The 24,586-nt window shown below is 41.0% G+C and overlaps 3 protein-coding genes across 4 annotated transcripts; all 3 read left to right on the top strand.

The window, feature by feature from the left end:
• The first annotated feature begins 943 nt into the window (after positions 1-943).
• elovl4b (ELOVL fatty acid elongase 4b) lies at positions 944-8,677 on the top strand. Its single transcript, XM_056733540.1, has 7 exons — positions 944-1,162; positions 2,454-2,544; positions 2,628-2,815; positions 3,578-3,658; positions 4,974-5,145; positions 6,616-6,743; positions 7,177-8,677. The coding sequence occupies exons 2-7, from the start codon at positions 2,478-2,480 to the stop codon at positions 7,450-7,452; spliced, it is 912 nt and encodes a 303-aa protein (XP_056589518.1). The 5' UTR covers positions 944-1,162; positions 2,454-2,477; the 3' UTR covers positions 7,453-8,677.
• A 3,087-nt stretch (positions 8,678-11,764) lies between these two features.
• LOC130409503 (protein SOGA3-like) lies at positions 11,765-16,730 on the top strand. Its single transcript, XM_056733515.1, has 6 exons — positions 11,765-12,492; positions 12,703-12,927; positions 13,103-13,261; positions 13,432-13,497; positions 13,588-14,805; positions 16,590-16,730. Exons 1-6 carry the CDS (start codon positions 11,854-11,856, stop codon positions 16,698-16,700), a joined length of 2,418 nt encoding a protein of 805 aa, XP_056589493.1. The 5' UTR covers positions 11,765-11,853; the 3' UTR covers positions 16,701-16,730.
• LOC130409504 (uncharacterized) lies at positions 14,853-23,374 on the top strand. Of its 2 annotated transcripts, none has more exons than XM_056733516.1 (6): positions 14,853-17,802; positions 20,406-20,612; positions 21,061-21,444; positions 21,523-21,590; positions 21,682-22,420; positions 22,503-23,374. In XM_056733516.1, exons 1-6 carry the CDS (start codon positions 17,779-17,781, stop codon positions 22,692-22,694), a joined length of 1,614 nt encoding a protein of 537 aa, XP_056589494.1. In that variant the 5' UTR covers positions 14,853-17,778; the 3' UTR covers positions 22,695-23,374. The 2 variants fall into 2 exon arrangements, with proteins under 2 accessions (XP_056589494.1, XP_056589495.1); XM_056733517.1 differs by lacking the exon at positions 14,853-17,802 and adding an exon at positions 17,834-19,094.
• The last annotated feature ends 1,212 nt before the right edge of the window (positions 23,375-24,586 follow it).

The raw sequence follows: 24,586 nt of genomic DNA, 5'->3' as shown, positions 1-24,586 counted from the left end.
AGAAAACATGATTTGGATCATTTGTCTGTTTATCAAGTGAGGACTGTAAAATGTCCAAGTCTCTGAAGTTGGTTGTCATAATATTTCACTGTGAGTGAGGATACACACAAACGCACACACATGCACGCACACACGCACGCATGCATGCACACAAACATGCACATACGCACGCATGCACACGCACACACACGCACGCACACAAGCATGCACACACACACACACACACACACACATCACTAAGGTCTAGACGTAAATGTCCCTGAGACCAGACAGTGTTTAAAACTACAAGGATTAGGCATTGTGGGATATGCACTTGATTTGACCTTCAATTTCCTGTTTGATTAAAACATTTACAAAACATTTCAAGGAAACGTGAAGTTACCTTCAATATAAGTGGAGTCCACTCACTCAGTACAATGTGGTGTCGGAGATAAACGAACGCTAAATGGTTACATTGTTATGAACAAATGTAAAAAAAGGGAAGATAAGTTTCTGTGGTTTAAGTCCACTATGGTTTGCTGCCACCTCGTGTCTGTTTGGTGTCGTCACAACAGGAACAAAATCATCAGCAACATATTTGTCCCCAAAGAAAAATGTTGTGATGCTCATTCCATTCGTTAATTAACAGAACGAGACAAAAACTACACATACAATAACACTAGTGAAACTGCTACTCAAAATAAATAGTGAGCAGATAGTGGTTTTTTTTATAATAATAAGTAGTATAGGCTAGAAGAAGAAGGATACTTGTATTAGTGTTTATATTCTTCAGAAAATTGAATCAGGGGGATGTTTGTCATTTACTTATCAAAGCTATTGACGATCTCTCTCTCAGTCTGGTAACAGTGTTAAGGGCCTTTATAACGGTTCAACAATGGAGTTACCCGAGCGCACCGGCATGGCGCAACTGCGCATGCTCAGTGTGAGACAGATGGGTCTCCAGTGAGTGTCTGAGACGCACACATGAGAGCAGATGCCAGCGGACGCGTCTGCCTCCAACCCTTTTACTTGCACTGCATTTGCCTTCGCGTTATTGTTTCCAAATCTGCGGGGTTGATGTGTTTCAACGCAAATTGTAGATTTAAGACCAGTCATTTCTTCACTTTTATATTCCACTCGAGCTGCACTGCACCGGATGTCGGCATAGGCGCGCGCTTGCAAGGTAAGTGCGCGTGTTTCCGCATACGGTTATGCTTGTTTTTAAAAGTTTGCGCGTTATTAAATGATATTTGATGTAAAGTTTACTGGGAATGCCAGTGTAATCACTCAAATGGAGATTAGTCATGTCACTGAACCTACGGCCCTAAAATAAAGGTTCCAGGTAGAATCAAACAAGTATTTTACAACTTGTTTCTAAATAAAATCATTTTTTTTCCATTTGTTCCCTAAATCCAGTGATGTTAAAAGAACATCAAAACCATTACGATAAGAGAAACCTGTATGCAACAGGAATAACTTTAAATCTTGACTATTGGTTTCATGTTGTATGTCTATAATAGGCTTTACAGTTCATTCTACGAATATATAAGAAAAAAGAGAAACTTGTTTTCATTCTGTCTTCAAGTTTCACCTTTTCTCACATATATTTCACATCATTTTTATTACAGGGCGCTTTATACTGAAACGATGAGCATTTCTAACTTCGTTGTCTTTCAAGGTTTTGTAGTTTGTAACCGTGATAACCTTCGACCGGCATTTGTGCTTAAGCTCGTAGATCAAATGGAATTAAAGTCTGACTGACAAATGCGCGTGAAACCTGCTGACACACGCGCGCCGAGGCTTTCACCCGGGAGCGCGTGCAGATGGGCTTTGCGTCGCCCGGTGGGGTGTTTACTTTGAAACGGAACAGCACAAGTCCTGTTATTCTAGATAAACCCTGTTTAGAAAGCATCTGGACACTTACAAATACGCATTGCAATAGAATAAACACATCAAAAGTCTTAATGGCTTAATCATTTTTAAATAAGCTAAGCTGTAGTTTGGTGGTCTTCTTTATGTTATCACCCTACACTGTATGTTTTGTTAACACTTTATTCTCTAGTTTGTTTGTGCGTTTTATTTTGGCCTAGACCACAAGTCCCAGTTTGTCCCTGTGCAAAACGATATGGTCCCTGAATAATGTAGGAGCCTCAGCAGGGGACAGGCTTATTATGTAATGATGCTGGTAAACTGTGACTCATTTTAATTCTGCTTACCTGGCACACAGGTAGCCTATTTGCTTTCTGTGGGACTTGACTTAAAGACAAACGCCTTTTAAACATCTCGGTCTATAATTAATTTACTTCTCACTCATACTATATTGTTTGTCTCTCTCTTGGGGGATGCCAACAAAGTTCGCATTTTACGAACACCAAGCAAACGCAATCATGTATCCCTTATACATTAATTTGTACTTTTTTCTATTGTATATGTATTAAGTCTAAATCAAGCCTAAATGTTTTGTTCTTTTGCAGTATAATCATCTTAGAACTAGCGACATGGACACCGTCATTCACTTTATGAATGACTCTGCAGAGTTTTATAAATGGAGCCTTACCATAGCAGGTGACAAAACCTCCTAGTTTAAAAAAAATATTGCTTTTGTACATTTATAACCATATTCTAATGTAATGTGTCAATTGTCTCAGATAAGCGTGTGGAGAAATGGCCGCTGATGTCAACCCCGCTCCCGACCCTTGGGATCAGCGCTCTCTATCTGCTCTTCCTCTGGCTCGGGCCGCTCTATATGCGTAACCGGGAGCCCTTTCAGCTGAGAAAAACCCTCATTGTGTATAATTTCAGCATGGTGCTGCTTAACTTCTACATCTTAAAAGAGGTTTGATCCACTCCTTGAACCATCTGCACCCTTTCAGCCCTCACAATAGTTTCAAATACTTCACAATCTGTCAGCTAGCAGTTTAGCTTAAAGTGATTTACAGAAGAAGGACATGTGGACAGATCAATATTTCTCTGAACCAGTCAGAATTAAGCTTTGGATAGGATTGATAATGTTCTTATCTACTTTTTGTTGTTTTCATGATTTTGAAGTGATTGTTCACCCGAAAGTGACAATTCTGTCATCATACTTACTCTCATGTCATTCCAAGTTTTTATGACCTTCTTCTGCAGAACACTGAAGAAGATATTTTGAAGAATGTTAGTAACCAAACATTTGCCAGATTATTTTATGAATATAGGTTTAAATGATATAAGGGTAAATAAATGATAAAAGGATTTTCTTTTTTCGGGGGGCGAACTATCACATTTGAATTTGTGATATAAGCAAAGCACACAAAAAACTAAATGTTATTACGTTACTTAAGGTAGCTTCTTGTGATGTTGTTCATTGTTTGGTTAAAGGTTTGGTATATTGTCTGAAAGGAACACAGACAGGTCACAGATGTTTGGCAGCGAATCACTGGCTCAAGAAATGTTGTAATGCAATTCTTATGAAACACGACTTTTTGTACAGACAAACACATTTGATGTCTGTTTCTCAACCTGAACTCTCACACATATTACATGATATCAGACCTGACTTTTATCATAGAGCATAATTATCAAAACTGTGATTTTTACCGTACTTTTCTGTCTGCAGCTGCTCTTGGGATCCATAGCGGCCGGATACAGCTACCTCTGCCAACCTGTCAACTATTCCAATGATGTTAATGAAGTCAGGGTATGACACAACACAGCCTAACACACACACACAGCACATCCTTTAACCTAAAACAAAAAAAACTTTTAATTTGAATCATTTTTCTAGTCTCAACGCAGTTCGTGGCATTTGCACGAAATTTGGAATCGTTTGATTCGTGTTCATGGACAAAAATGTCCCCCTTTTGTCGTGTCACTCGTGACTTGCAATTCACAGACGGTGTGTGTAAGTAAATGTATATATTTATAGCCTGATTTCAAAATAAGTTGTATATTTTAGGCGGTTGCTAACCAACACCTGACCTCACCCCATCCTTAAAATCACAGCCGCAAAAGACTAATTTAGCTAGAATCGCGAGTTTTACGAGGTGGCAAAGCACCGATAAATCTCTCAATGCACAAATGACATATTTATCATCAAATTTATTTGTGTTATTCCTTTCCTCTTCACGAATGTTTCGTTTAAGGTAGAAATAATAGGCATTAATTGCTTGCAAACGCAAATGACGCAAAAGCCACAAAGTGCCAATAAGGCTCCTATGTTTAGGTTCACCGTTTCTACTGTAAATGGCAATGAATACGTCATCTTTGCCATTGAAGAAAAAAAAAGTTATAATATCAGAGGAAAAAATGGCACTTAAGAGGCTTTTGCATCTAAGCTCTTCATATGAAGCTTAAGAGAAAATCTGTTTGTCAGCCAACAAAACGTTGAAAATACATTTCATTTTCCTTTTTTCGACTTGGACTCTAATTCACAGTAATAAATAGAGGAGAGTTATTCACAGTAATACCATAAGACCATATAATGATAAAAGAGTTTAAAATAATTGAAGTAAGAGCGGGAATGTAGAGGAGAGCGCCGTAAAACAACTTTTGTGACTAAACTGTGATCAGGAGCACTGAATCCCTGATCCACTTTGACTGACGTACTTCAGGGTTTCTTCATGCCGTCGGCTTGGCATGTATCATCACCCTCATTGGCAGGATTGTTTCTCTTGTGATGCGAGGTCAAGACTCCTCACTCACCACCTAAAGCCACACCTCCTTGTCCATGGCCTTCGACTGAAGACTCATTAAATAAAACGAATATCACTTTAGTAACGTGACTAACAACAACAGGTCAAGTCTCCTTATCTAGTGATCAACCGTTTTTCTTATTTAAAGCAATAAATTTTAAGTATTCTTTTAAATGTGCAAACGGTGTCTTTTGTCTGGTCATTTGTGACGTAACGGACCACAGAAAATAATTGCAAATACAAAATGTCGCAGAAACACAGTTATCATGCTGCTTGTGTTTTTGCTGAAACACTCACATGAATGATGGTGTGTCGGTACAGATAGCGTCGGCCCTGTGGTGGTACTACATCTCTAAGGGGGTGGAGTTTCTGGACACAGTGTTCTTTATCATGAGGAAGAAGTTTAATCAGGTCAGCTTCCTTCACGTCTATCATCACTGCACCATGTTCATCTTGTGGTGGATCGGCATCAAGTGGGTTCCTGGTGGCCAATGTAAGTACGCACATCTCACAGACGTCCACCGTTTAATGCCAGATAGCCCAAACCTCACCATTACATCAACCTGCCGACACGGTTAGATTTAAAATAATAGCTCACCAAACAATCAAAATGTTTGCATTATTTACTCACCCTCACGTCATTCCAAAACCGTACAACACACAAACCTTTCTTCTGCCTGTTTTGTGAAATTAAGCAATTGGAAGACTAACCTCAAACCAACAGTAAGTTTAAGCGGAATCTAAAGGATATTTTTCAGTACTGTTTTGAAACGTGTTTACTTACTGTAAAACACAAAATAAAACCAGAATGCGACCACCAGAAGTGGGTTGAAGTTGATCTCCTGAAATGATAACGGTTGAAGTGCATGTCCCAAAAAACAAGAGAACCAGATGGTGAGGAGATCTGAGGAACATTCAAGAGAGGTTAGGAGATTAAAGAAAGGGGTCAAAGGGTTTGTTCGGGTACAGATAGTCCTGAGGGTGATTATGGGGGAAGAGAGAACAAAAGATTTGCCTCTTATAGACTCTTACATGGTGCACTTTCAGAAGGGTGACAGTCCTGCAGAGTTGAACTCAAACTCGCCTGAAATGCTCATTTAACATTAAGTGAACATACAAGGCAGGATTTGCAAAAATGACAGGGAAGTGATCATGCAGACTCAAGGTTTTACACCCCTGCATTACTCGATAACCACAGGAAGCTGTTTTAATTATAAAAAAACCACGCAACATATTTAGCTCGTGATGTTTGACAGTATAAACTAATGCTGAGTTAATTCAACTCACAGTTGAATCAAATATGGACATTTTCAAGGTCAATTTCATGAAACATGAGCAGGTCAATATTCTATGTAAACGCACATAATATACAATTTGCTAGTCGCACAAGATGGCGGCGGTGAGCTTTTGGGATGACAGGGTTTGCAGACTCATTTCCGATTTCTGGTTGTATAACACTGTAGGCCTATGGGAAAAGGAGGATTTTTTGCTAGCAAATATGGCTGTTTTTTCATAAAAAAATGAAGAAAGTAATATTTAAGCGATATGACTGATCGTTTTTACATTGCTGAGGACTTCGTTTAAAGTCCCAGTGAAATTCAAAATCACAGTTCTCAATTTTTCGTGAAATATTGCAGCGTTTATAGTAATTAGCTTATCAATGTGGGTCATACTTTTTTAAATCACTTCCGCCCTGAAATGACCGTCCATCTCAAGTGCTGTAAATTACACGGCTTGGCTCCTCCCCTTCAACTGTCATTCAGCTGCCAGTTTCATTATAATATCAATGCAAACGGCTGTTTTTACACATCCAATCAATTCACAGTTAAACTGTTAAAACACAATTGATCACAAGATTAGTATTATAATCGATACACAACTGTAAATATTAAAGATCAATATTGAGATCCATATTTTGTCAGACTTTATCTTTGTGTGCTGTAACTGAATGTCGTCTTTGCAGCGTTTTTTGGTGCTACAATAAACTCAGGTATTCATGTGCTGATGTACGGTTACTACGGCCTGGCGGCGTTCGGCCCGAAGATCCAGAAGTACCTGTGGTGGAAAAAATACCTCACCATCATTCAGATGGTAAATAAACACACCTCACATCATCATGTCAATGACGCATTAAAAGAACTTCTGAGCTTAATTGGAGAACATCTGGCAATTCAACGAACACGCAAACGAAACATGTAGCAAAAATTAGCTAGGTCTAAAAAATGTATTAAGTAATTTAATTAACAATTCCAATACTGTTTTTAAATTTCTAACATAAAATGTTTGAGATTGAGAATATATTTATATTATAAATCACATTAAAATAATATCAAATGAAAGTCAAATGAGAAGTATTTTTAAGAGTAAATTGATCATTTTACAATGGATTGAATAATCGCAATTACGTTCTTGAGAAAATACACCAATATAACTGCACATGTGATCCAATTTACCTGGATTTAGCTTTCCTTTAAAAGAATTTTCATACTTTTCTTAATTTCTCACCTGTTTGCTTTGTGTTTAGATCCAGTTTCACGTCACCATCAGCCACGCGGGTCATTCTCTCTACACGGGCTGCCCATTCCCGGCTTGGATGCAGTGGGCTCTGATTGGCTACGCCGTCACTTTCATCATCCTGTTTGCCAATTTCTACTATCAGACCTATAGGCGGCAACCGCGCCTCAAATCAGCTAAATCTGCAGTCAATGGTGTCTCCACGCCAACCAACGGGACCTGCAAAGCACCCGGGGTCACAGAAAATGGAAAGAAACCCAAAAACGGAAGAGCAAAGAGCGAATAAAAGAAAGGATGACTACTGAGATAAATACTTGCAAAGTGAAACGTTGGGTTCAACATGCCCATCTCAAGAACTACAGATGGTTTTTGGTCGAGTCAGACTATGTTTATTGGATTGTATGGGAATGTCGACGATGAGATATTTCAAACTAGAGACATTTTTAAGATTCTCTAAGCGGCAGGGGAATATATTCAGTTCGCATTGCATTTGTTTTATCACATAACTGCTTTTTCACATACTGTATGCAGAAGCGTAGCCTACTTAACTTTACTTTCTTAATAGTAAGGATTTTTTTTCTGGTACTCGCCGATACCAATGCAAATTTCACATTAAATTTCAGTCTGTTCTGTCTCAGGAGGTATCGGTGACTTTTTACGAGTACATGTACTTAGTATCGAGCCCGATTTTGATATCAGTGCATCCCTACTTATTAGTCTTGTTCAATATGCAGTTGTGGAAGGATTGTTCTTCCTTTTGTTTTCACGACCAACAACTTTCTTGACTTTCCTGAATCAGCCGAGCCCCTTAACAACAACACAAAAGTCACATGCAGATATAAAGTTATGCTGTTATTGTCTGTGTTTGATCCACATGTAAATTACAGAACCCAAAATATATCAAACGCAAACAAACAGACCTTTGCGGCTCAAAGTTTGTCTTTCTCAATCTTACCCTCACACAAACCTGTGGACATTAAAAGAAAAAAACAATTATTTTGTCGTTTCGTTAAATTTGCAAAACCTGAGGACCAGATGAAAATTTATCGGACATCTTTGAATATATTGGACCTTTCAAACACAGCCATATCTTCACACACACTTCTTGTTTACTTAATGTGTATAATGTCAGGTATGTGTTCGCTATTGCTTTGTGCATGCACGTTTTTTAATGATGTGTATACTGTATGTGCAAACTCTGCAAAGTCATATTGCATTATAGTTTTATGAAATACTCATTTCAGTTTTTGACTATCTCCAAAACCTCCAAAATCTTGTGATTGAAAAACCAGAAGATGGCTCACAAAGCCTCTCTGCTCTCAGCTGTTGTTGCTGTGTATTGTCTATATCCATACGCATACATTTAAACAGGATGTATTTGATATCTCATGCTCAGTAGATGCACTTGTGATTTTGTCATCACGTGTCCAACGACATCTGTGTTCCTCTCATATTAAATCATTAAACCCATTAATACAGAACTAAATTAAATAAAAGCAATGTCAAACCTCCTCATCTGATTTGCTCCACTCTCTCTTTCTGTGTCGACCTAAACCTCATCATGCCACTGATCAAACCTGGTTGTCAACTCATAACTGATGGTTAATGGGATGGTTTGTGGGAGTAATTTTTCAAACTTTAAGAATCACATCCCCGCATCATCTTATTCACATACCCAAGTGTCCTCAGGCGTCTACAGAGTGGTCCAGGTCAGATCTCTGAAGGGTTGGACAGACAGATCTTCTCTAATCAGCCTGTAAATTGGCTTTCGCTGTAAAAGAGCTTATATCCACGTCACAGTTTGCAGTGCTCACAGGGTCACAGTGGGAGAAGCACAATTATCGGGCGTCGAAACCGTAACATACAATATAAAATCGAAGCGTATGAAGTGCAAATTGAAAAATTTGAACTGGGAAATGAACACAAGATGGTCTTTGGAACATACTGATATTCTGAAGGATGATAAGGGTCATCAGGGTTTAGATGTTATTCGGCAAATAGGGGACACATAGGCCTACGTATTAAATGCAATTTTATTTTGTGTTTGTAAGAGAAAAACTGATTATGTTTGAAAGTAATTAAATTGTATTTAAAAAGTATCAAATAAAAAACGCACAAAATACAATACACCTTACCTACATATACACCCGATATTATTTGCATTAGCAAAACCACGTTTGTTTAAAAGCAAGGAAATCTCCAAATGTAGCATGCAAATAAGAATATAGATGTTTAACACAGTGTTTTATGAGCCGTTCTGTTGTTCTGATCCTTTTGTCTAAAGATTGCATGTTAATTAGAGAAATGAATTTGCTTCAGTACAGTTGCATTAAATTTCTTTTTCAGATTTTTGCTTTCCAAACCCATCCCCTCTCTCTCTCTCTCTCTCTCTCTCTCTCTCTGTGTGAATCTGAATAAGGATATTTATCAGTAAGAGGATTGTGCGTAGGCCAGAGATTTCCACTTGCCCTATTAACAAAGCGGTGTCACCTTTCTCCCAACCCGTTCCACTGATAATACATTCCCACAAACACTCGGTGAGAAAATGAGCTCTTTGCCCTTAGGACAGCATCTCTTGGCAGCACATGTAAACATGTATGTTTTACATTCTTTAGTGTATCACAAAAGGAACGTGTCAGTGGGTTTGTGTTGTACAATGGAAGTCATGGGGTTCAGGGTTGTTTGGTTATCAACATTCTTCAAAATGTTCTTTAGAAGAAAGAAAGACAGAGGTATGAAATGACATGAGGGCGTGTAAATGATAAGGTGTTGAAACTTTAAATGAATTGATGTTATCTTTGTGTGCTGAACGGAAATGATTTTCTAGCCTGAGTACATAGGCAGGCAGATGTCGCCCTCCTGTGTTTAGAGACGGTATTACACATAACAATCAATGAAATGGCCTAAGATTCACTTTGTACGTCACAATTTAAGCAGACACAGGCTGTTACAATTCAGCACTGTGTAAATCAGTTTCCTCTTTGTGTTCCACAGATGAAAGAAACACGTGGTGAATATATAATGACACTTTTTATTTTGGGATTACACTACAGTTAAAAAAATGTTTTTATCCCCAGAGAGAGGTGAACGGGGCAGTTGTTGTCCCAGGAAAAAAGTCAGACTGACCTTTGAATCTTTCATGCGTATCAGCGTATGTGTGCGTGTTAGGGTCAGAGGGGGGGGGGTCTGACACTGCATTTTCAGCAGCTCATCTGTGAAGCTGCAAACTCAAGCAGTCTACAGCTTTTCTCCTGCTCAGCTCTTAAAGGGGACAACACTACATTATTTACTGTATATTGTGAGCATTACAATAATTTGTGGGGCAATTTCTGTGATTTAGATAAAATATAAACCATGTGCCCTTTGATTTACTGTACAAGCACACCTTAAGCCTATCTTTTTTAAATCACCAAAAACTTTAGGGGAACTGAAACTAGCAGCAGGTGTCCAAATAGGCCTACATGTTCCTGCTACTGTGTACTTTATACACACTGATCCAAAGAGTGAGTCTGGGAACACATTAAAGTTACAATTTATCATGCGTGTGGCATTGCTTGTGATCAATGTCAGATTACCTTACTTCATCTGAATCAGACAAGATGCGTTTGAAATCTTCACATCATGCTGAGACAACATGAATATTCAGGTTAAGCACTGTGATTAAAACAAGAGGCATATAACAAACAGTAAGACCTTTGTAAATGTTAATATGTTTATAATAAAATTTGCTATAAGGAAAATGGTAAAACAAAGATAAATCCATAGCAGGCCATTAAAAGACTGAGGGCAGACAAAGAGCTTTTCTCACAGTTCTAAAAGCCAGAGATTCTTACACTTCCTTATAACATTTATACGTCACCTCATGAATATTTAGCGCCTCTGTCTTGTGTGCCTAAGCAGTGCCTGGTACCCTCGAGCTGAAGCGTGCCGTCCTATTCACACAGGAAATAAACACTTCTTAAACAGGTAAGACAGAATCACAATATATGATCTTCAGAAGAATCACTCAGATGACAACTGCAACAAGAGATGTCATTATTCTTATTTCTCATTATGGCATTAACTTTCATGATGACAGGAGTGTTCAGTGATGGATCTTAACCAAGAACATGCAAATAAATATAAGCTTAATGGTTTTAAAAGTTTTTTTTTGTAGTAGAAAAAGGTCTGGAACCTGACCACCTTTGTTTTTATATATTGAGAGTTAAGGGCATTACACTTAGCAATTAGAAAAACTGCACATACTTCAAATGTTTCAACAACATTCAAATGTTCAAGCAGACATTGTACTTAATATGATTTTGATATTTCTCCTTCCCTTTTTCACAGGATTCTGTGTTTTATATAAACTGTGGTGTAGATGCCATCATTTTTAATAGAAATGACGAAATATATGACAGCATTGCATTCTATTGTATGTTATATATAGTGGCCATTTATTTCATCTGTCTCTTATAGATGGAATAAGACTTTAGCCTTAGAACAATTAACCATGTTTTAAAAATATAAAAGTGTTGTTCCTTTGCATGTTTATTTGCAGAGTTAATACAAAAACACAAAAGAATAGTTCAACTACTTCTACTTCACAGAGACAATAGTAATGTTTACTAACAAATACCACAGTTAGTGTCCTGTAGTTAGTAAAACCATAGTTAATATTCGTAAGGATGGAGGTCCGTTATATGAAATGATGCGCTCTGCCACAAGCGGCGCTGCGTATTTTCCTCCGTCAGCCGACAGACGCGACGGGAGGAGGCGAGCGCGCTCTCCATCACCCGGACAAACCCCATGCGAACCGGCCTCGAGACCCAGCGGCAGTCGCTCTTTATCAACCACCGCGTCCAGCAAAGGACCTGATGGCGAGCAGGCGCGTTTGGTGAGGGTGCGAGGCGCGGCCGCTGTTCGTGGTGCTGAAACTGCGGCCTCGGGGACGGATGCGCTTTGGGAAACCGAGGAGAGGACCGAACGCCCTCCGCCCTCTGACGTGCGTCGCTCGCTGCGCTTCCCGTGCGTCCGGAGAGACGCGTCGCCGGAGCGGCCCGGCGCTGGTGCGAGGGGGAGAGTGAATGAGAGCGAGGCCGCTGCGAAAGGAGAGGACTCGGGCTGTGGCCAGGCCTTTTGGGGCGGGGGCTGCTGTCTGCAGTCGGAGCTTAGACAGTTTCACATCAACAAGCGCGTGAGGAGAAGCGGAGGGATGCAGCGCGAGGCGTCGGCAGAGACGCAGCCGGGATCCGCCGCGCAGGCCGCTAGCGAGCTCGTGACACAGCAGAATGAAGCCCTGCAGGACGAGATCGAGAGACTGGAGGACGAAAACGAAGAGCTTAAGGTTTGACTGGGTTTTCTTTGTATCTAGAAAACTTGCAGATAGATAATAGTAGACACAGACAGACAGTGATTTAGATATTTGTGCAGACAACTCTTTCAAAACTGAGGATGGATGATTCGATGCAGGCAGGCAGACAGTGTTGTTCTCTTTAAAAACTAAGTATTGATGGTTAAATGAATAGATGAATAGCAGCTCACTCTGGTTTACTAGAATGAGATCGAGGAGATGCGGACGGAGATGGACGAGATGCGCGACACCTTTTATGAGGAGGACACCTGTCAGCTTCAAGACATGCGGCGCGAGCTGGAGCGAGCCAACAAGAACTGCCGCATCCTGCAGTACAGACTCCGCAAGGCCGAACGCAAACGTCTGCGCTATGCTCAAAGCGGCGAGATAGATGAAGATCTGCTGAGGAGTTTAGAGCAGGACCTAAAGGCAAGTATTCATTTTAAAAGCACACACTGAGAGAGAGATAGAGATGAGATCTATAATCAGTTACTCGCCCCCAATGTCTCATTTGAATATTGTTCCTAAAATGTAATTTAGCCAAACCTACAAACTTTGTTATCGTCTTGCATATTTGACTACCACACCATCTGTTTTCTGCCAGGTTGCCAAGGATGTGTCTGTGAGACTTCACCATGAGCTGGAGAGCGTGGAGGAGAAACGGACAAAAACTGAAGATGAAAACGAGCGGCTGAGACAGAAACTCATAGAGGTGGAAGTCACCAAACAGGCTCTGCAGAATGAGCTGGATAAAGCCAAAGAGGTACAAACACAGGGTCCAAAAACATCATGACGCACATTTGCACCACACGCATCTAGTCAACACTTCATCAACACAGAATTCTTGTACAATGCATATGATAAATCATAGATTTGAAGTCAATTTCAATATTGAGCATGAGCAGAACGTTCACAGAACTTTCTTGTGATCAGTCTCAGAAACGAAGGGGCAGCAAAGATGCACAGAAACCCGAGAGGAAGATTCAGACACCTACCGAGGTGAAATGACACCGACACCTGCTCCAATCTCAAATAAAATTGGTAAAGATTCCAAACTATACAGTGGTTGAAACTGTCATTTGTTTTTAGGAGGACAACGATGACCTAAAATGCCAGCTGGCCTTCATAAAAGAGGAGGCCATTTTAATGAGAAAGAAAATGGCAAAGATCGACAAAGAAAAGGATCGTTTAGAACAGGAGCTCCAAAAGTATCGCTCCTTCTACGGAGATCTGGACAGCCCTCATCCGAAGGGTGAAGCCGGCGGTCCCCCCACCACCCGAGAATCCGAACTGAAACTGCGCTTACGACTGGTGGAAGAGGAAGCCAATATCCTAGGCCGCAAAATCGTGGAGCTGGAGGTGGAGAACCGTGGCCTGAGGGCGGAGCTTGATGACCTCAGAGGGGAGGAGTCGTCCAATGGCAGTCTGTCGGGAGCGCAGGGAGGAATGGGACGCGAGCAGGGCTCTGAGCAGTCCGAGCTCAGACAGCAACTTCAGCTGGTGGAGGACGAAGCGGAACTTCTGCGGAGGAACCTGGCCGATGTAGAAGAGCAGAATAAGAGGGTGACGTGCGAGTTAAACAAACTGCGTTTTAAAGAGGGGATGAGACACGCCTCTGGGAACGCGTCGGGTGGGGCCATGAGAGCGGGAGACAAATCCGAGGCCTTGCAGGAGGAGCTGAAGGCCGCTAGAAAGCAAATCAACGAACTGAGCGGGAAAGTCATGCAACTGCAGTACGAGAACCGTGTGCTGCTGTCCAATATGCAGCGATACGACCTCGCATCTCATTTAGCCATCACCCCACGTGACAGTGATGCGGAGAGCGACGGCGCTCCTGGAAACGGGGGCCGCAGAGGAAGCGACGACGACTCCTCCCGCCTCACTCCCCATCGTAAACGCGAGGGGCCCGTCGGAGGAGAGAGCGACTCGGAGGAAGTCCGCAACGCACGCTGCCTCACTCCAACCCGCTCTCTGTATACGCCCGACTCCGCCCGTCTTCTGTCACGCTCTATACGGGACAGGCAACAGATGATCGACATCCGTGCAGAAGCGGAGCGCTTGGGTCGGACCATCGACCGAGTCATAGCCGACACGAGCAACATCATAGCAGAGGCGAGGGTGTTTGTGGCCAACGGTGATCTTTTTGGGCGAATGGAGGACGATGACGATGGAGGCCGGATCAGGGAGCACGAGTTACTCTACCGGATCAACACTCAGATGAAGACCTTCAGGAAGGAGCTGCAGGGGTTTATAGACCGTCTGGAACTCCCGAAACCTGAGGAAAGAGATTCAGAAGAACCCTTGTCTGTGAGTCTAGCAAAAGTCTGTGTGTCCACGTGAAGCATCTTTAAAAAAGTGTAGCCATTTTTAGTTTTTTACTCATGCTCATGTTGTGGATGGTAACCCCCTTTTTGACCTTCAGCGAGACGCGAAATCGTTATTTAAAGAGTACATAACTTGAGATCATGATAATGACATTTCATGCAGTGTGTAATGTTGCCGTGTTTGAATGTAAGCAGACTGGAGATGTAAATCCGAAGGTGAATGTATAACAAAGATGTTGGATTGGAAGAGTCGACTCAGAATCACACAAACGATTCGTTCCTAGTCCAATTCGCGAATCATCGCGGATTTACGTCACTACATATAGTCCCGCCTACATTTTGCTAGGACTGCCTACGTAAACTTCACTCTTCTTCCCCAAACACTGTAGCTCGTGAGCCTCATTCACGGTAGACCAATCACATCAGACACCACAGTTCTGCACAGTTTAGCTCCAACACTAATCAAACACACCTGATTCAGACTAGGGTAGCGAAAGGGAGGGGATTAGACAGATGAATCCTAGAACAAATCATTTGACAGTAAGTCAAAAAGAAAGGTAAGAATAACTGCACATTATTACGGGATAATAGTGTTTTTACACCTTCTATGTACATTGGACACTCCATAAACAAAGGAATAAAAATCCCTAGTTATGTACTCTTTAAAGTTGTTTATTGATACTTTTGGATCCTTTGAAAAGGGATGTAACGATTGTATCGCAATACACAATGGTTCTTCACAGCAATGCCATATAATATTGTCAGTCAAAGGTTCTTTAAAGAATCATCTCACAGTTTTTCACAATAAAGAACCGTTTGCACAACAAAACAGAAAGGTTCTTCAGATGTTAAAGGTTTTTTATGGAACCAAAAGGTTCATTTATGGCATATTTTGAAGCATCTTTTTTAAGAGTGTACATGGTATGAACAGCAGGGGGCGCTGTGTGTACTGGTGACAGTTTTTAAATCTAAAAACTCCTAGAAATGGAGGTCTTAGTTTGTTTATTTTAAAGAGACTTTTGAATTATAATTTTTTTATTTGATTTGGAATTGGTTTTAAATTGCAGATTAGTTTTGCTATTTGACATAAAATATATTTTATTTTACAAAGAAATGTGTAGCATTTGAGAAATTATACAAAGGAAGTTGTTCTTTTCTAAATCATCTCAACTGACTTTAAAAAAAGTGAATTGTGAATGAATCGTATCGTATCGTGAATCGTGAGCAGAGTCAAACGTTACATCCCTACTCTCAACGCTTGAAGAGACGGTCACCATCCATTTTGAATTTTAAACTAAAACCCCAAACTTTTTTGAATGAAAGCAAGAACAAAGAAGGACATCAGGGTTTGAATGACATGAGGTTGAGTAAATATGATTTACGCTCTTTAAAGGCACTACGCAATATTGTCATCATTTATCATCCAATCTGAATTATTTCTTTCTCCTGTTGAACACAAAATGAGATGTTTAGAAAGTGTTTTGTGCTAAACAGAAGAAAGAAAATCATACAGGTTTGTTGTAAATGATCACAATACTTTTAATGTGTCTTTGAAAATGAAACTAATTTAGACAAGAAACAGAGAATGCTTCATCTATCAGCGACTGCTTTTAACTCAAATATTAGTTTGTGACATGCAAAGATTTTGTAAACTATGCAACCTGAGAAAGGTAAATGGCCATAATATCTTAACCTTTTTCTCCCTCTCTCTTCCCACGCACTCTGTTTTTAATGCATGTTCCTCGATCCTGTCGGTCGTTCACCAAGATGTTTCAGCCCATCATTTTATTTATCCTCATATTAGTCTTGTTCTCCTCTCTCTCTTATGCCACCATTTTTAAACTCGTGTTTCTTTTTACCCTCTTTTTTGTCCTGTGATCAGCATCCTCATTAGCATAGTTTGGCCCCTTTCTTTCTTTCTTTCTTTCTTTCTTTCTTTGTTTTGTTTGTTTGTCGATGTCCTTATGTCACCATGGTCGCAGAATCACAGGAGGGACACTTTCCACGCTAAAGGCTTCACGATTACGCACAGAAGTCAGCAAAATACATTTTTTCCATCTGTATCATATAAAGACAACCTTTGGTTGCCATTGAGACTTTTTTGAACTTAACTGGAGAAATGGTACTCCACACACACTAAATCCTCTGGAAACTGCCCAGCAGACGTTTCTTTTATTGAGGACTATGCAAAAAAACCTACGGCACCTGGATGAACTCAGTGGACGTTGCTTAGCTGGTGCACACGGCTCTGGACGCTTACATCTCTTCTTCATGGGCACTGAGTTCTGGAAACATTTTAGAGCCAATCATCTGATCTGCAAATGTCATGTGACTGATGACGCCATAGTGACACTCTTGCACCAGACAAAACACCATTTGACTCTGTTGAAGGGATAGCTCGCCCAAAAATGAAAGTTCTGTCATCATTTATTCCCACCTCAACATGTTTGTGACTCCTTCTGTGGAACACTAAAGAAGATATTTTGAGAAATGTCTCTGTGGTTTTGTGTTCATGGAATGGAAATCAATGGGGAGTCAAATGTTATTTGGTTATCACCGTTCTTCAAAAACTCTTCTTTTGGGTTCTGCAGAAGAAAGTATGTCATAACGAGAAATGAAGAAATATTTTATTTTTGTGAACTATCCCTTTAAAAGCTAATTCACATTGATTCAACAAATGCGAAGAGAGGTCTCACACAGTTTCACACCAAAACATTTGTTGGATCAATGTGTGTTCCTTTTGAAGCATCTGATCAGATGCCATTCAAATTAATATTCTTCTGAAGACACATGATCATTTTGGAAAGGACATCAATGAAGTAGAAGCTTTTTGCAAACATAAAGATGCAGTAACTAAGTCTACCAGCAGGGGGTAAACTGTTACTCATCATCCAAATGCCAGCAAAGACTTAACCCAGAATGCCCTCCAACTGCACCAGTGGGACTTATCGGTGAAATGATTGCCTGTAATAATATCGAGGTGAGTAAAAACATGACATACAAACATACAGTATAATGCCTTTGGAGACAGACATATATACATTGAGTATGTTAATACAGTCATCTGTTTTCACATAGAATGTACAATACACAACCATTACTGGAGTTAAACTTCAGTAGACAGGTATAATCTCAGGACATCTATTTCAGTAAACATGTCAGTGTGTTATTATAATCGCAAATCCTGTCAAAACATGGAAATAATCTAATTACAGCGAGGTTTATAGTATGTTAAATGCTTTAAGTAGGCCTAAGTTACCCAGTAAAGCGCTATATAGATGTAACAAATTATTATTATTATAGCTAACACATATAAAATGCAGTTTTGTGGAAAGAAAACTAAACCAAGATTTGAAAATGTTTGCATTAAAGAAAAACAGAGAAGATCAATTTAAATGATTTTCTTGAGATTATAGCAACCTTCTCAATTCTGCTTTGAATATTGCAACCAGTTGCAAGTAAACGTGTTAGCCAAAAACACCACAAAATTCTGTTTGACCAATACTTCACACTTTAATCCCAGTCATTTTATTTTGTTTTTGTTGTGCTCTCATACGTTATTGCCCCCAGGAACAATTTCAGTCAGTGGTCAATATAGGGCCGAAAAGTCGGCCGCCTCTCTATTGCGCAACAGCCGCACGTATCCGCTAATTCCGTCCGGAGGCATCTTAAAAACAAAATGAACAGAGTGTTTTGAGAGTCGCAAATAGCCAGGTTGCCTGTTTGCATGAGCTGGAGGCACAACAACTGGAATAGTCACAAGACCTCGATCTGCCAACTCCTAAAAGCAGACCAGCAACAAGACGGCTTCACTTTGGCGATGCAGGAGAAGTTGAGCATTTAAAATAGCCATGTAAACACACTCGCTCTATCCTTGTAATATTAACCTGGAATGAAGGTGACGACAGTGTCCTGCATGGAGACCGCGAATGCTGGAATAAATCTGACATTATGACACCGGACACCAGGCATGCGTGACGTCGCTGGGGTAAATAGTTTAGCGTGTATAAAGCCCCGGGGCTCCCACAGGATTGAAAGTTGTTTACCCTTAGGGCCGGACAGAGGAGAATTAAAGATCTAACGCCCGGGATTTTACGTCACTCCGGGGGCGAGAGCGGCGGTACGGCACAGGAGCTGTCGAGAGGGGTGGTACTGAAACAAGAAGCTCTGATTTAAGTGACAGACCCGGGCTTGAGTAACACTTGTGTTAAGGACAGCTGGTTCATCAGAAGCTTGTTAGAGGAAACTACCGGAGGAAATAACTCGTAACTGGTGAGTGTTAAGAAATGAGAAAAGAAAAATAAAGAAATAACAGAAAAGTCTTTAACAAAAAACTTTTTAAATCATAGAAAAGACATCATGGTTTGGCTTGCTGCGCATGTCTAAAGAAAACAAATGTTTTGTGTATTTCATTCTGAGAAGAGATGCAGCTTATTAACAACATACTGCATAATCGACAACAGAGCGTAAAATTGTGAATATTATCACTGTTCACACTGTGTGTGCATGTAAATAATTTAATTTCAAACACAACAATTTATAGAAAAAATGCGAAAAGCAGATTGCAATATTTGTGTGGTTGTTATTATTCTATTCAAATATATGTATATAGTGCATGTGTAGTATAACATTGCTTTACAGTGAAGACGAAAAACGATAATATAAAATGAAAAAATATAAGAGCCCCCTCAAAAAAGAAAATCATAAAAAACAGAACATTGTGATAAATCCATAATGCATGATATAACTGCATCTCTCCAAGTCTTTTAATCTAAGATGCACAGTTACAGAGGCTATAAATATCTTCTCGTTCTTACGTCACATGGTGCTACATTCTGGAAATTTCTAGTTAATGTTCCTTGTGTTCTGGGTGTCATGTCCCTGATGGGAGAAAATTCCTGACGTAAATCAAAGCAGCGTTACAGAAAGGCCAGGTGACGTCGCTGTGGAAAGGATGTTCCGCCTATTCTGAGCTTATCCAACAGGGCCAAAGGTTCTGCACGGGTGGGGAACTTTTGCCCTCGTGGCCAAGGCAAACACTGAAGTGTTGGGGGATGTGGCTCAACGGTTAAATGTTTGAATCTTATGAAAGGCCGTGTTCTAAATCGAGATACTTCAGGATACTTAATGGGAATATTACTATTGCTCGATTCGTAGAGCTCTGCAATGGTTGCGGAGTTCGATTCCTAGGAATTTCCTCAGGAGTTATCTAAATTAACTTAAAAGTGCTCCAAGTCGCTTTGGATAAACTTGTCTGCCAAATAAGTAAAATGATGAGAATCCTAAACAGAACAAAGTCCTGTAGGAGACTGGAGCGTGTCTAATAAATCTTCAATTTGCTGACAGTTTTGACACACCAAGGAAGGTCTGATGGACATGGAATGCAAGTTCTGTAGAAAAGGGTGAAGCCCTCATCGGCTGGTGGCCTGAATAAATAGCTGGGATTTTCATTTCCTGCTAAGTGTCATGGACAAATGTCCATCAATGACACATAACCTAGACCTTTAACCTAAAGATGGACACAGTAGAAATTGTTACTGTAACTTGTTTCCTAAATCCACAGTTTTTTTTGTGTGCTTACAGACCTGTTGGAGGACTTGCCTGAGTGTCTTTCACTTGGAACAGGAAGTAAAGAAGAAGAGCAGAATGGCGGCACTGGATCTGCACCGTGGGCTTGAGCCTGGAGGCCACGTGTGGGGTGGAGACCGAGTCGACCTGCTGGACAGTTTTGACTCCGAGATGCAGGAATGGGAGGATCAACTGCAGGAAATGCAGAAGAAGATCGAAGAGGTGAGAAAAACCTCCATCAGAGACTATATTATAACAACAAAATGTGTTGTTGTGATGGTGGTCACTATTACCTCGGGCTGTGAATGGCTGAAAAAATCTTGAACCCCTGCTTCCAAATCTGTCTGCATCTCTTGGATATTTTAATAAGAACTTGGGCTTCCATAGCCACCTGTGTCTTTGGCAGATGTTAAGAAGCGAATTAAGACTAAAACATTTACACTCAAACTCTCATGCCACAAATCAACAAGCACACGCTGCTCCCTCTGGCCTCTTTTTATAGAGAAACCTCATGTGGTTTATTTATGCACGAGTTGTGTAACTTTTCCAGTGCCATTTGCTGGCTCATGCATTTGTTTTGGTCGCGTTTCTTATTTGCTTTTTCATGTAAGAGAAAGCTATCATACTTTGCTACCGTTAATGGTATTTCTCTTTTTGTATTGCATTTCAGTTGTTTAATGAGGTCAAGGCACGAAGAGAAGCCAGCACCAACAACATCACAAACAATAAAAACTTGGACATTACATTGCTCCCTGTCAGCTCTGAGTTCAGTCAACGGGGTAATGGTCATCATCACGGACCTTCTGTTCACCCCAACAACATCCGCCCCGTTTATCAATGCAGCGATACGGCGGTTGGGCCAAGCTTCGGGATTCAACACCCTCATGATTATCGTAACGTCTCCAAACTTAATCAAATGAGCAACGGCTGCCATTATCCTGCCAGTTGTCATGATATCAAAAGACAGGACGCAACCCTGGATATCCTGAACGGATACCTTCAACAGGGGCCACAGTACAGAAATATCCAAAGGAACCTCGGGGTTTCAAGTGCAGTGAGTATTTCTTTGATTTTTTATCAGTTTCACCACTTGGTAAAGAAATAAAAACCTCATAATATGTCTTACCTTCAGAACCCAAAGATGCATCCAGGTGTGCTCGGGGATTCTGAGAATATTAAGACAGGCTCTGTGACCAACAGGTAAAGCATTTGGATTAAACCAGACCAATAGCTCATACTGTCATTATGCATGTGCAAAATGAAGATTGAATGACGTGTGCATCTTCCTCAGGACGTTTGAAGACATTGAGAACAAGAAAAACAAGAAAGCAAACCCAGAGGAGTCCCAGGCCCATCACTCTACCCGAAAAGACTCGATTTCAGGAAGAAATTTTCCAATTGAAAACTTTGCCAATAAACAGAAAGACGCTCCACCAGTGCCGCCTCGCTCCATTCACCACGATTCACAACGGCAACCGGACAGGAAGTGCCTCCTGGTAGACAGGAAGTCTGGCAGCCCGTCTGTGTTGCGTAAGTTTGGCGCTATGCTGCAGGAGAACGAGGGGAAGACTCTGATCGAGGACGGTGTTGTGACCACCGTCATCACCACCGAACGCCTCGCCAGCACTCCGTTCTGCCAGCGCAAGTTGAGCGTCGGCCGGGCATCCCCACGCATGCCCGTCCAGAGATGCCTTACAGACTGTGACGCGGAACTGGAGCCATGCCAGGAGCCTCGGGCAGCTGTTACCTCCAGACACGTGCTCCTCAACGGTGCCTCTAACGCAAGCCCTCCACACAAGGCTTCGGAGTCTAAAGAGCACAAAATGGGCTCTGAGGATCTGTTCTCGGACTACCAGATGGTGGAGAGGATCCTGGGAGCAGGTTCTCAACAATACAGCAAGGTGCACACGGGGAACGGAGCAGATACGAGATGGGGACATGACAATCTGGAACAACTTCTGGAAATGATGGAGATAGAGAACAACAAAGGTCAGAGAGCCACATTCACCCAGCAACTGGACACCAAACAGGTAATGAACGTCTATCAGTGATTAATCAAATTCACTCAGGTATTATTTACACAATTAGGTACATGAATATTTTTCCTCTCAGGTCAGCCGTGAGTCATCTCCTGCCCCCCACGGAACTAGTTTCTCCCGACCCGCACGACCAGCCAATCAACGCCGTCCCACCAGATGGGCGACGCCTTCTCCTTTGCCCAAATCCTGCCCGCCGAGTCCAAATCTGAAACGCAGACAGTTCCTGAATTCTTACTCGCTGCACACAGAAACAGTCATCATGTGACCAGGACAACTCATATGGACAAACATTTGACCTTCAACAAATTTGGTCTCTTTTTTGTACCTCCTTTATTGGGGTATTTATTGGTATTCTTAAAATGTCTCGTCTCTCAGTGTTCTGGAGTGTAACAACAGTGGACGTTCTGCGACCTGGTGAACTTTTGTGCCTATGAACTCATCATTGCCTTTCTTTCTGTCATTCTCATCACTTTTGTATTCTTTTCATCCCTTTTCTTTTCTATTCTCACTGAGTGCTTTGTATAAAGTGCTGTTTTTGCGTGCCACACGCGGCACCATGCAAGCATGAATGCCACACGTGTATGCCATACATGTAACATGTATTGAGCCTTATGCATTATGAATAACTGTGTGCAGATGTTTTTGATGTTATGTCAAATCATTCATTCATTTTAGTACTTCATAAAACTGACGTGCGGAGGTCATAATATTTATAAGCCATCTGATGGCGCCTGGGCTGTACCTCTTTGTTAAAATTGCCAAATGAATGAAGCCGATCCTTTAACATCTGCGAAGAGTAAATTTTATCTTTATTTTCTTCGTAATAACGAAGAAATGCATTTGGAATGTTTGTTTAGCATTGTGATTTGATCCGGACAATAATGTGATGCTTTCTGTGTTCTCTTCTTTTATTCTGGATAATAAACGTGTAAGTGCTTTGATGCATCTCTGTATGCTGTAGTGTTTGTGTGACTAGTGATGTTTGCCTAGGAGACCTTATATTAGGTTTCGAAAGAGTTGCATGCTACGCTCTAAAAAAGGTTGGGTTGTTTGAGTCACGGGGCAGTCGTGGCCTAATACGGGGCAGTCGTGGCCTAATGGTTAGAGGGTTGGACTCGTGACCAGAAGGTTGCCAGTTCGATCCTCAGGTCAGGCGGGAAACGATTGAGATGTCCTTGAGCAAGGCACCCCTACTTGCTCCCCGGGCGCTGCAGCGATAGCTGCCCACTGCTCTGGGTGTATGTGTGTTCACCACTTGCTGTGCGTGTGTTCACTACTCTCTGGATGGGTTAAAAGCAGAGGTATATCTCGGATATGGGTCACCATAACTGACAAATTGGTCACTTTCACTTTCACTTTCAAATATGGAGAAACTCAACTGTTGGATTCAAATAAATTTAGGAAATTCTAGGATAATTAAATCTGATTCTTTGGGTTGGTCCATAGTTGACTCAACTATGGGTCACATTGTCTTCAGAAAACATACAAATCAAATCTACATTCATCAGAACATGACAGTGCACTATAAAATGCGTTGGGTTATTTCAACCCCACGCTGGGTGAAACATAGACAAACCCAACCATTGGGATAAATTAACCAATACTGGTTTGTTTCAACCCAAAATGTTGGGTTGTTGTTGGGACAAGTATGTGTTTTTGGGTGGTTAATTTAACCCAACAATTGGATTTGTCCATATCACAATAATACTTTATAATTTTTAACATAGACTCAAAACTGACCAAACTCTTCTTGTGTCATGCCACAACAGTAAAACACGTCATCTTAAATTAGCTCCTTGTTAAGCAGTATTCACTGTATTAACATGGCTCTCACCTCATGTTAAAAGCTATCAGCAGTGCCTATCTAGAGAGAACTAATGTAACCCGCTCTTAGCCAGCTTATCCATCTCTCTCTCCCACCCTGCTCTCTTGGTCACCCGACCCGCCGCTGAAATGTTGCACCTGTGCTTGAAATAGGAATCGTGACGTTGTTTTGGTGCCAGAAATCTTAGACGTGTCACTGCAAGACATAAATGCAGAGACAGGGGGGGGGGGGGTCGTGTGATGATCCCTCGTAATGTCTCGCTCTATGACAAATAAAAGTCTTTCACACACACAGAGTAGTATTTTTATGATGCTTCTCACTACACTGTGTAC

This window comes from Triplophysa dalaica, chromosome 20, assembly GCF_015846415.1.
Source record: "Triplophysa dalaica isolate WHDGS20190420 chromosome 20, ASM1584641v1, whole genome shotgun sequence".
NCBI lineage: Eukaryota > Metazoa > Chordata > Actinopteri > Cypriniformes > Nemacheilidae > Triplophysa > Triplophysa dalaica.
The sequence above is the reverse complement of the archived record's forward strand: the minus strand, read 5'-3'. Positions and strand labels throughout refer to the sequence as shown.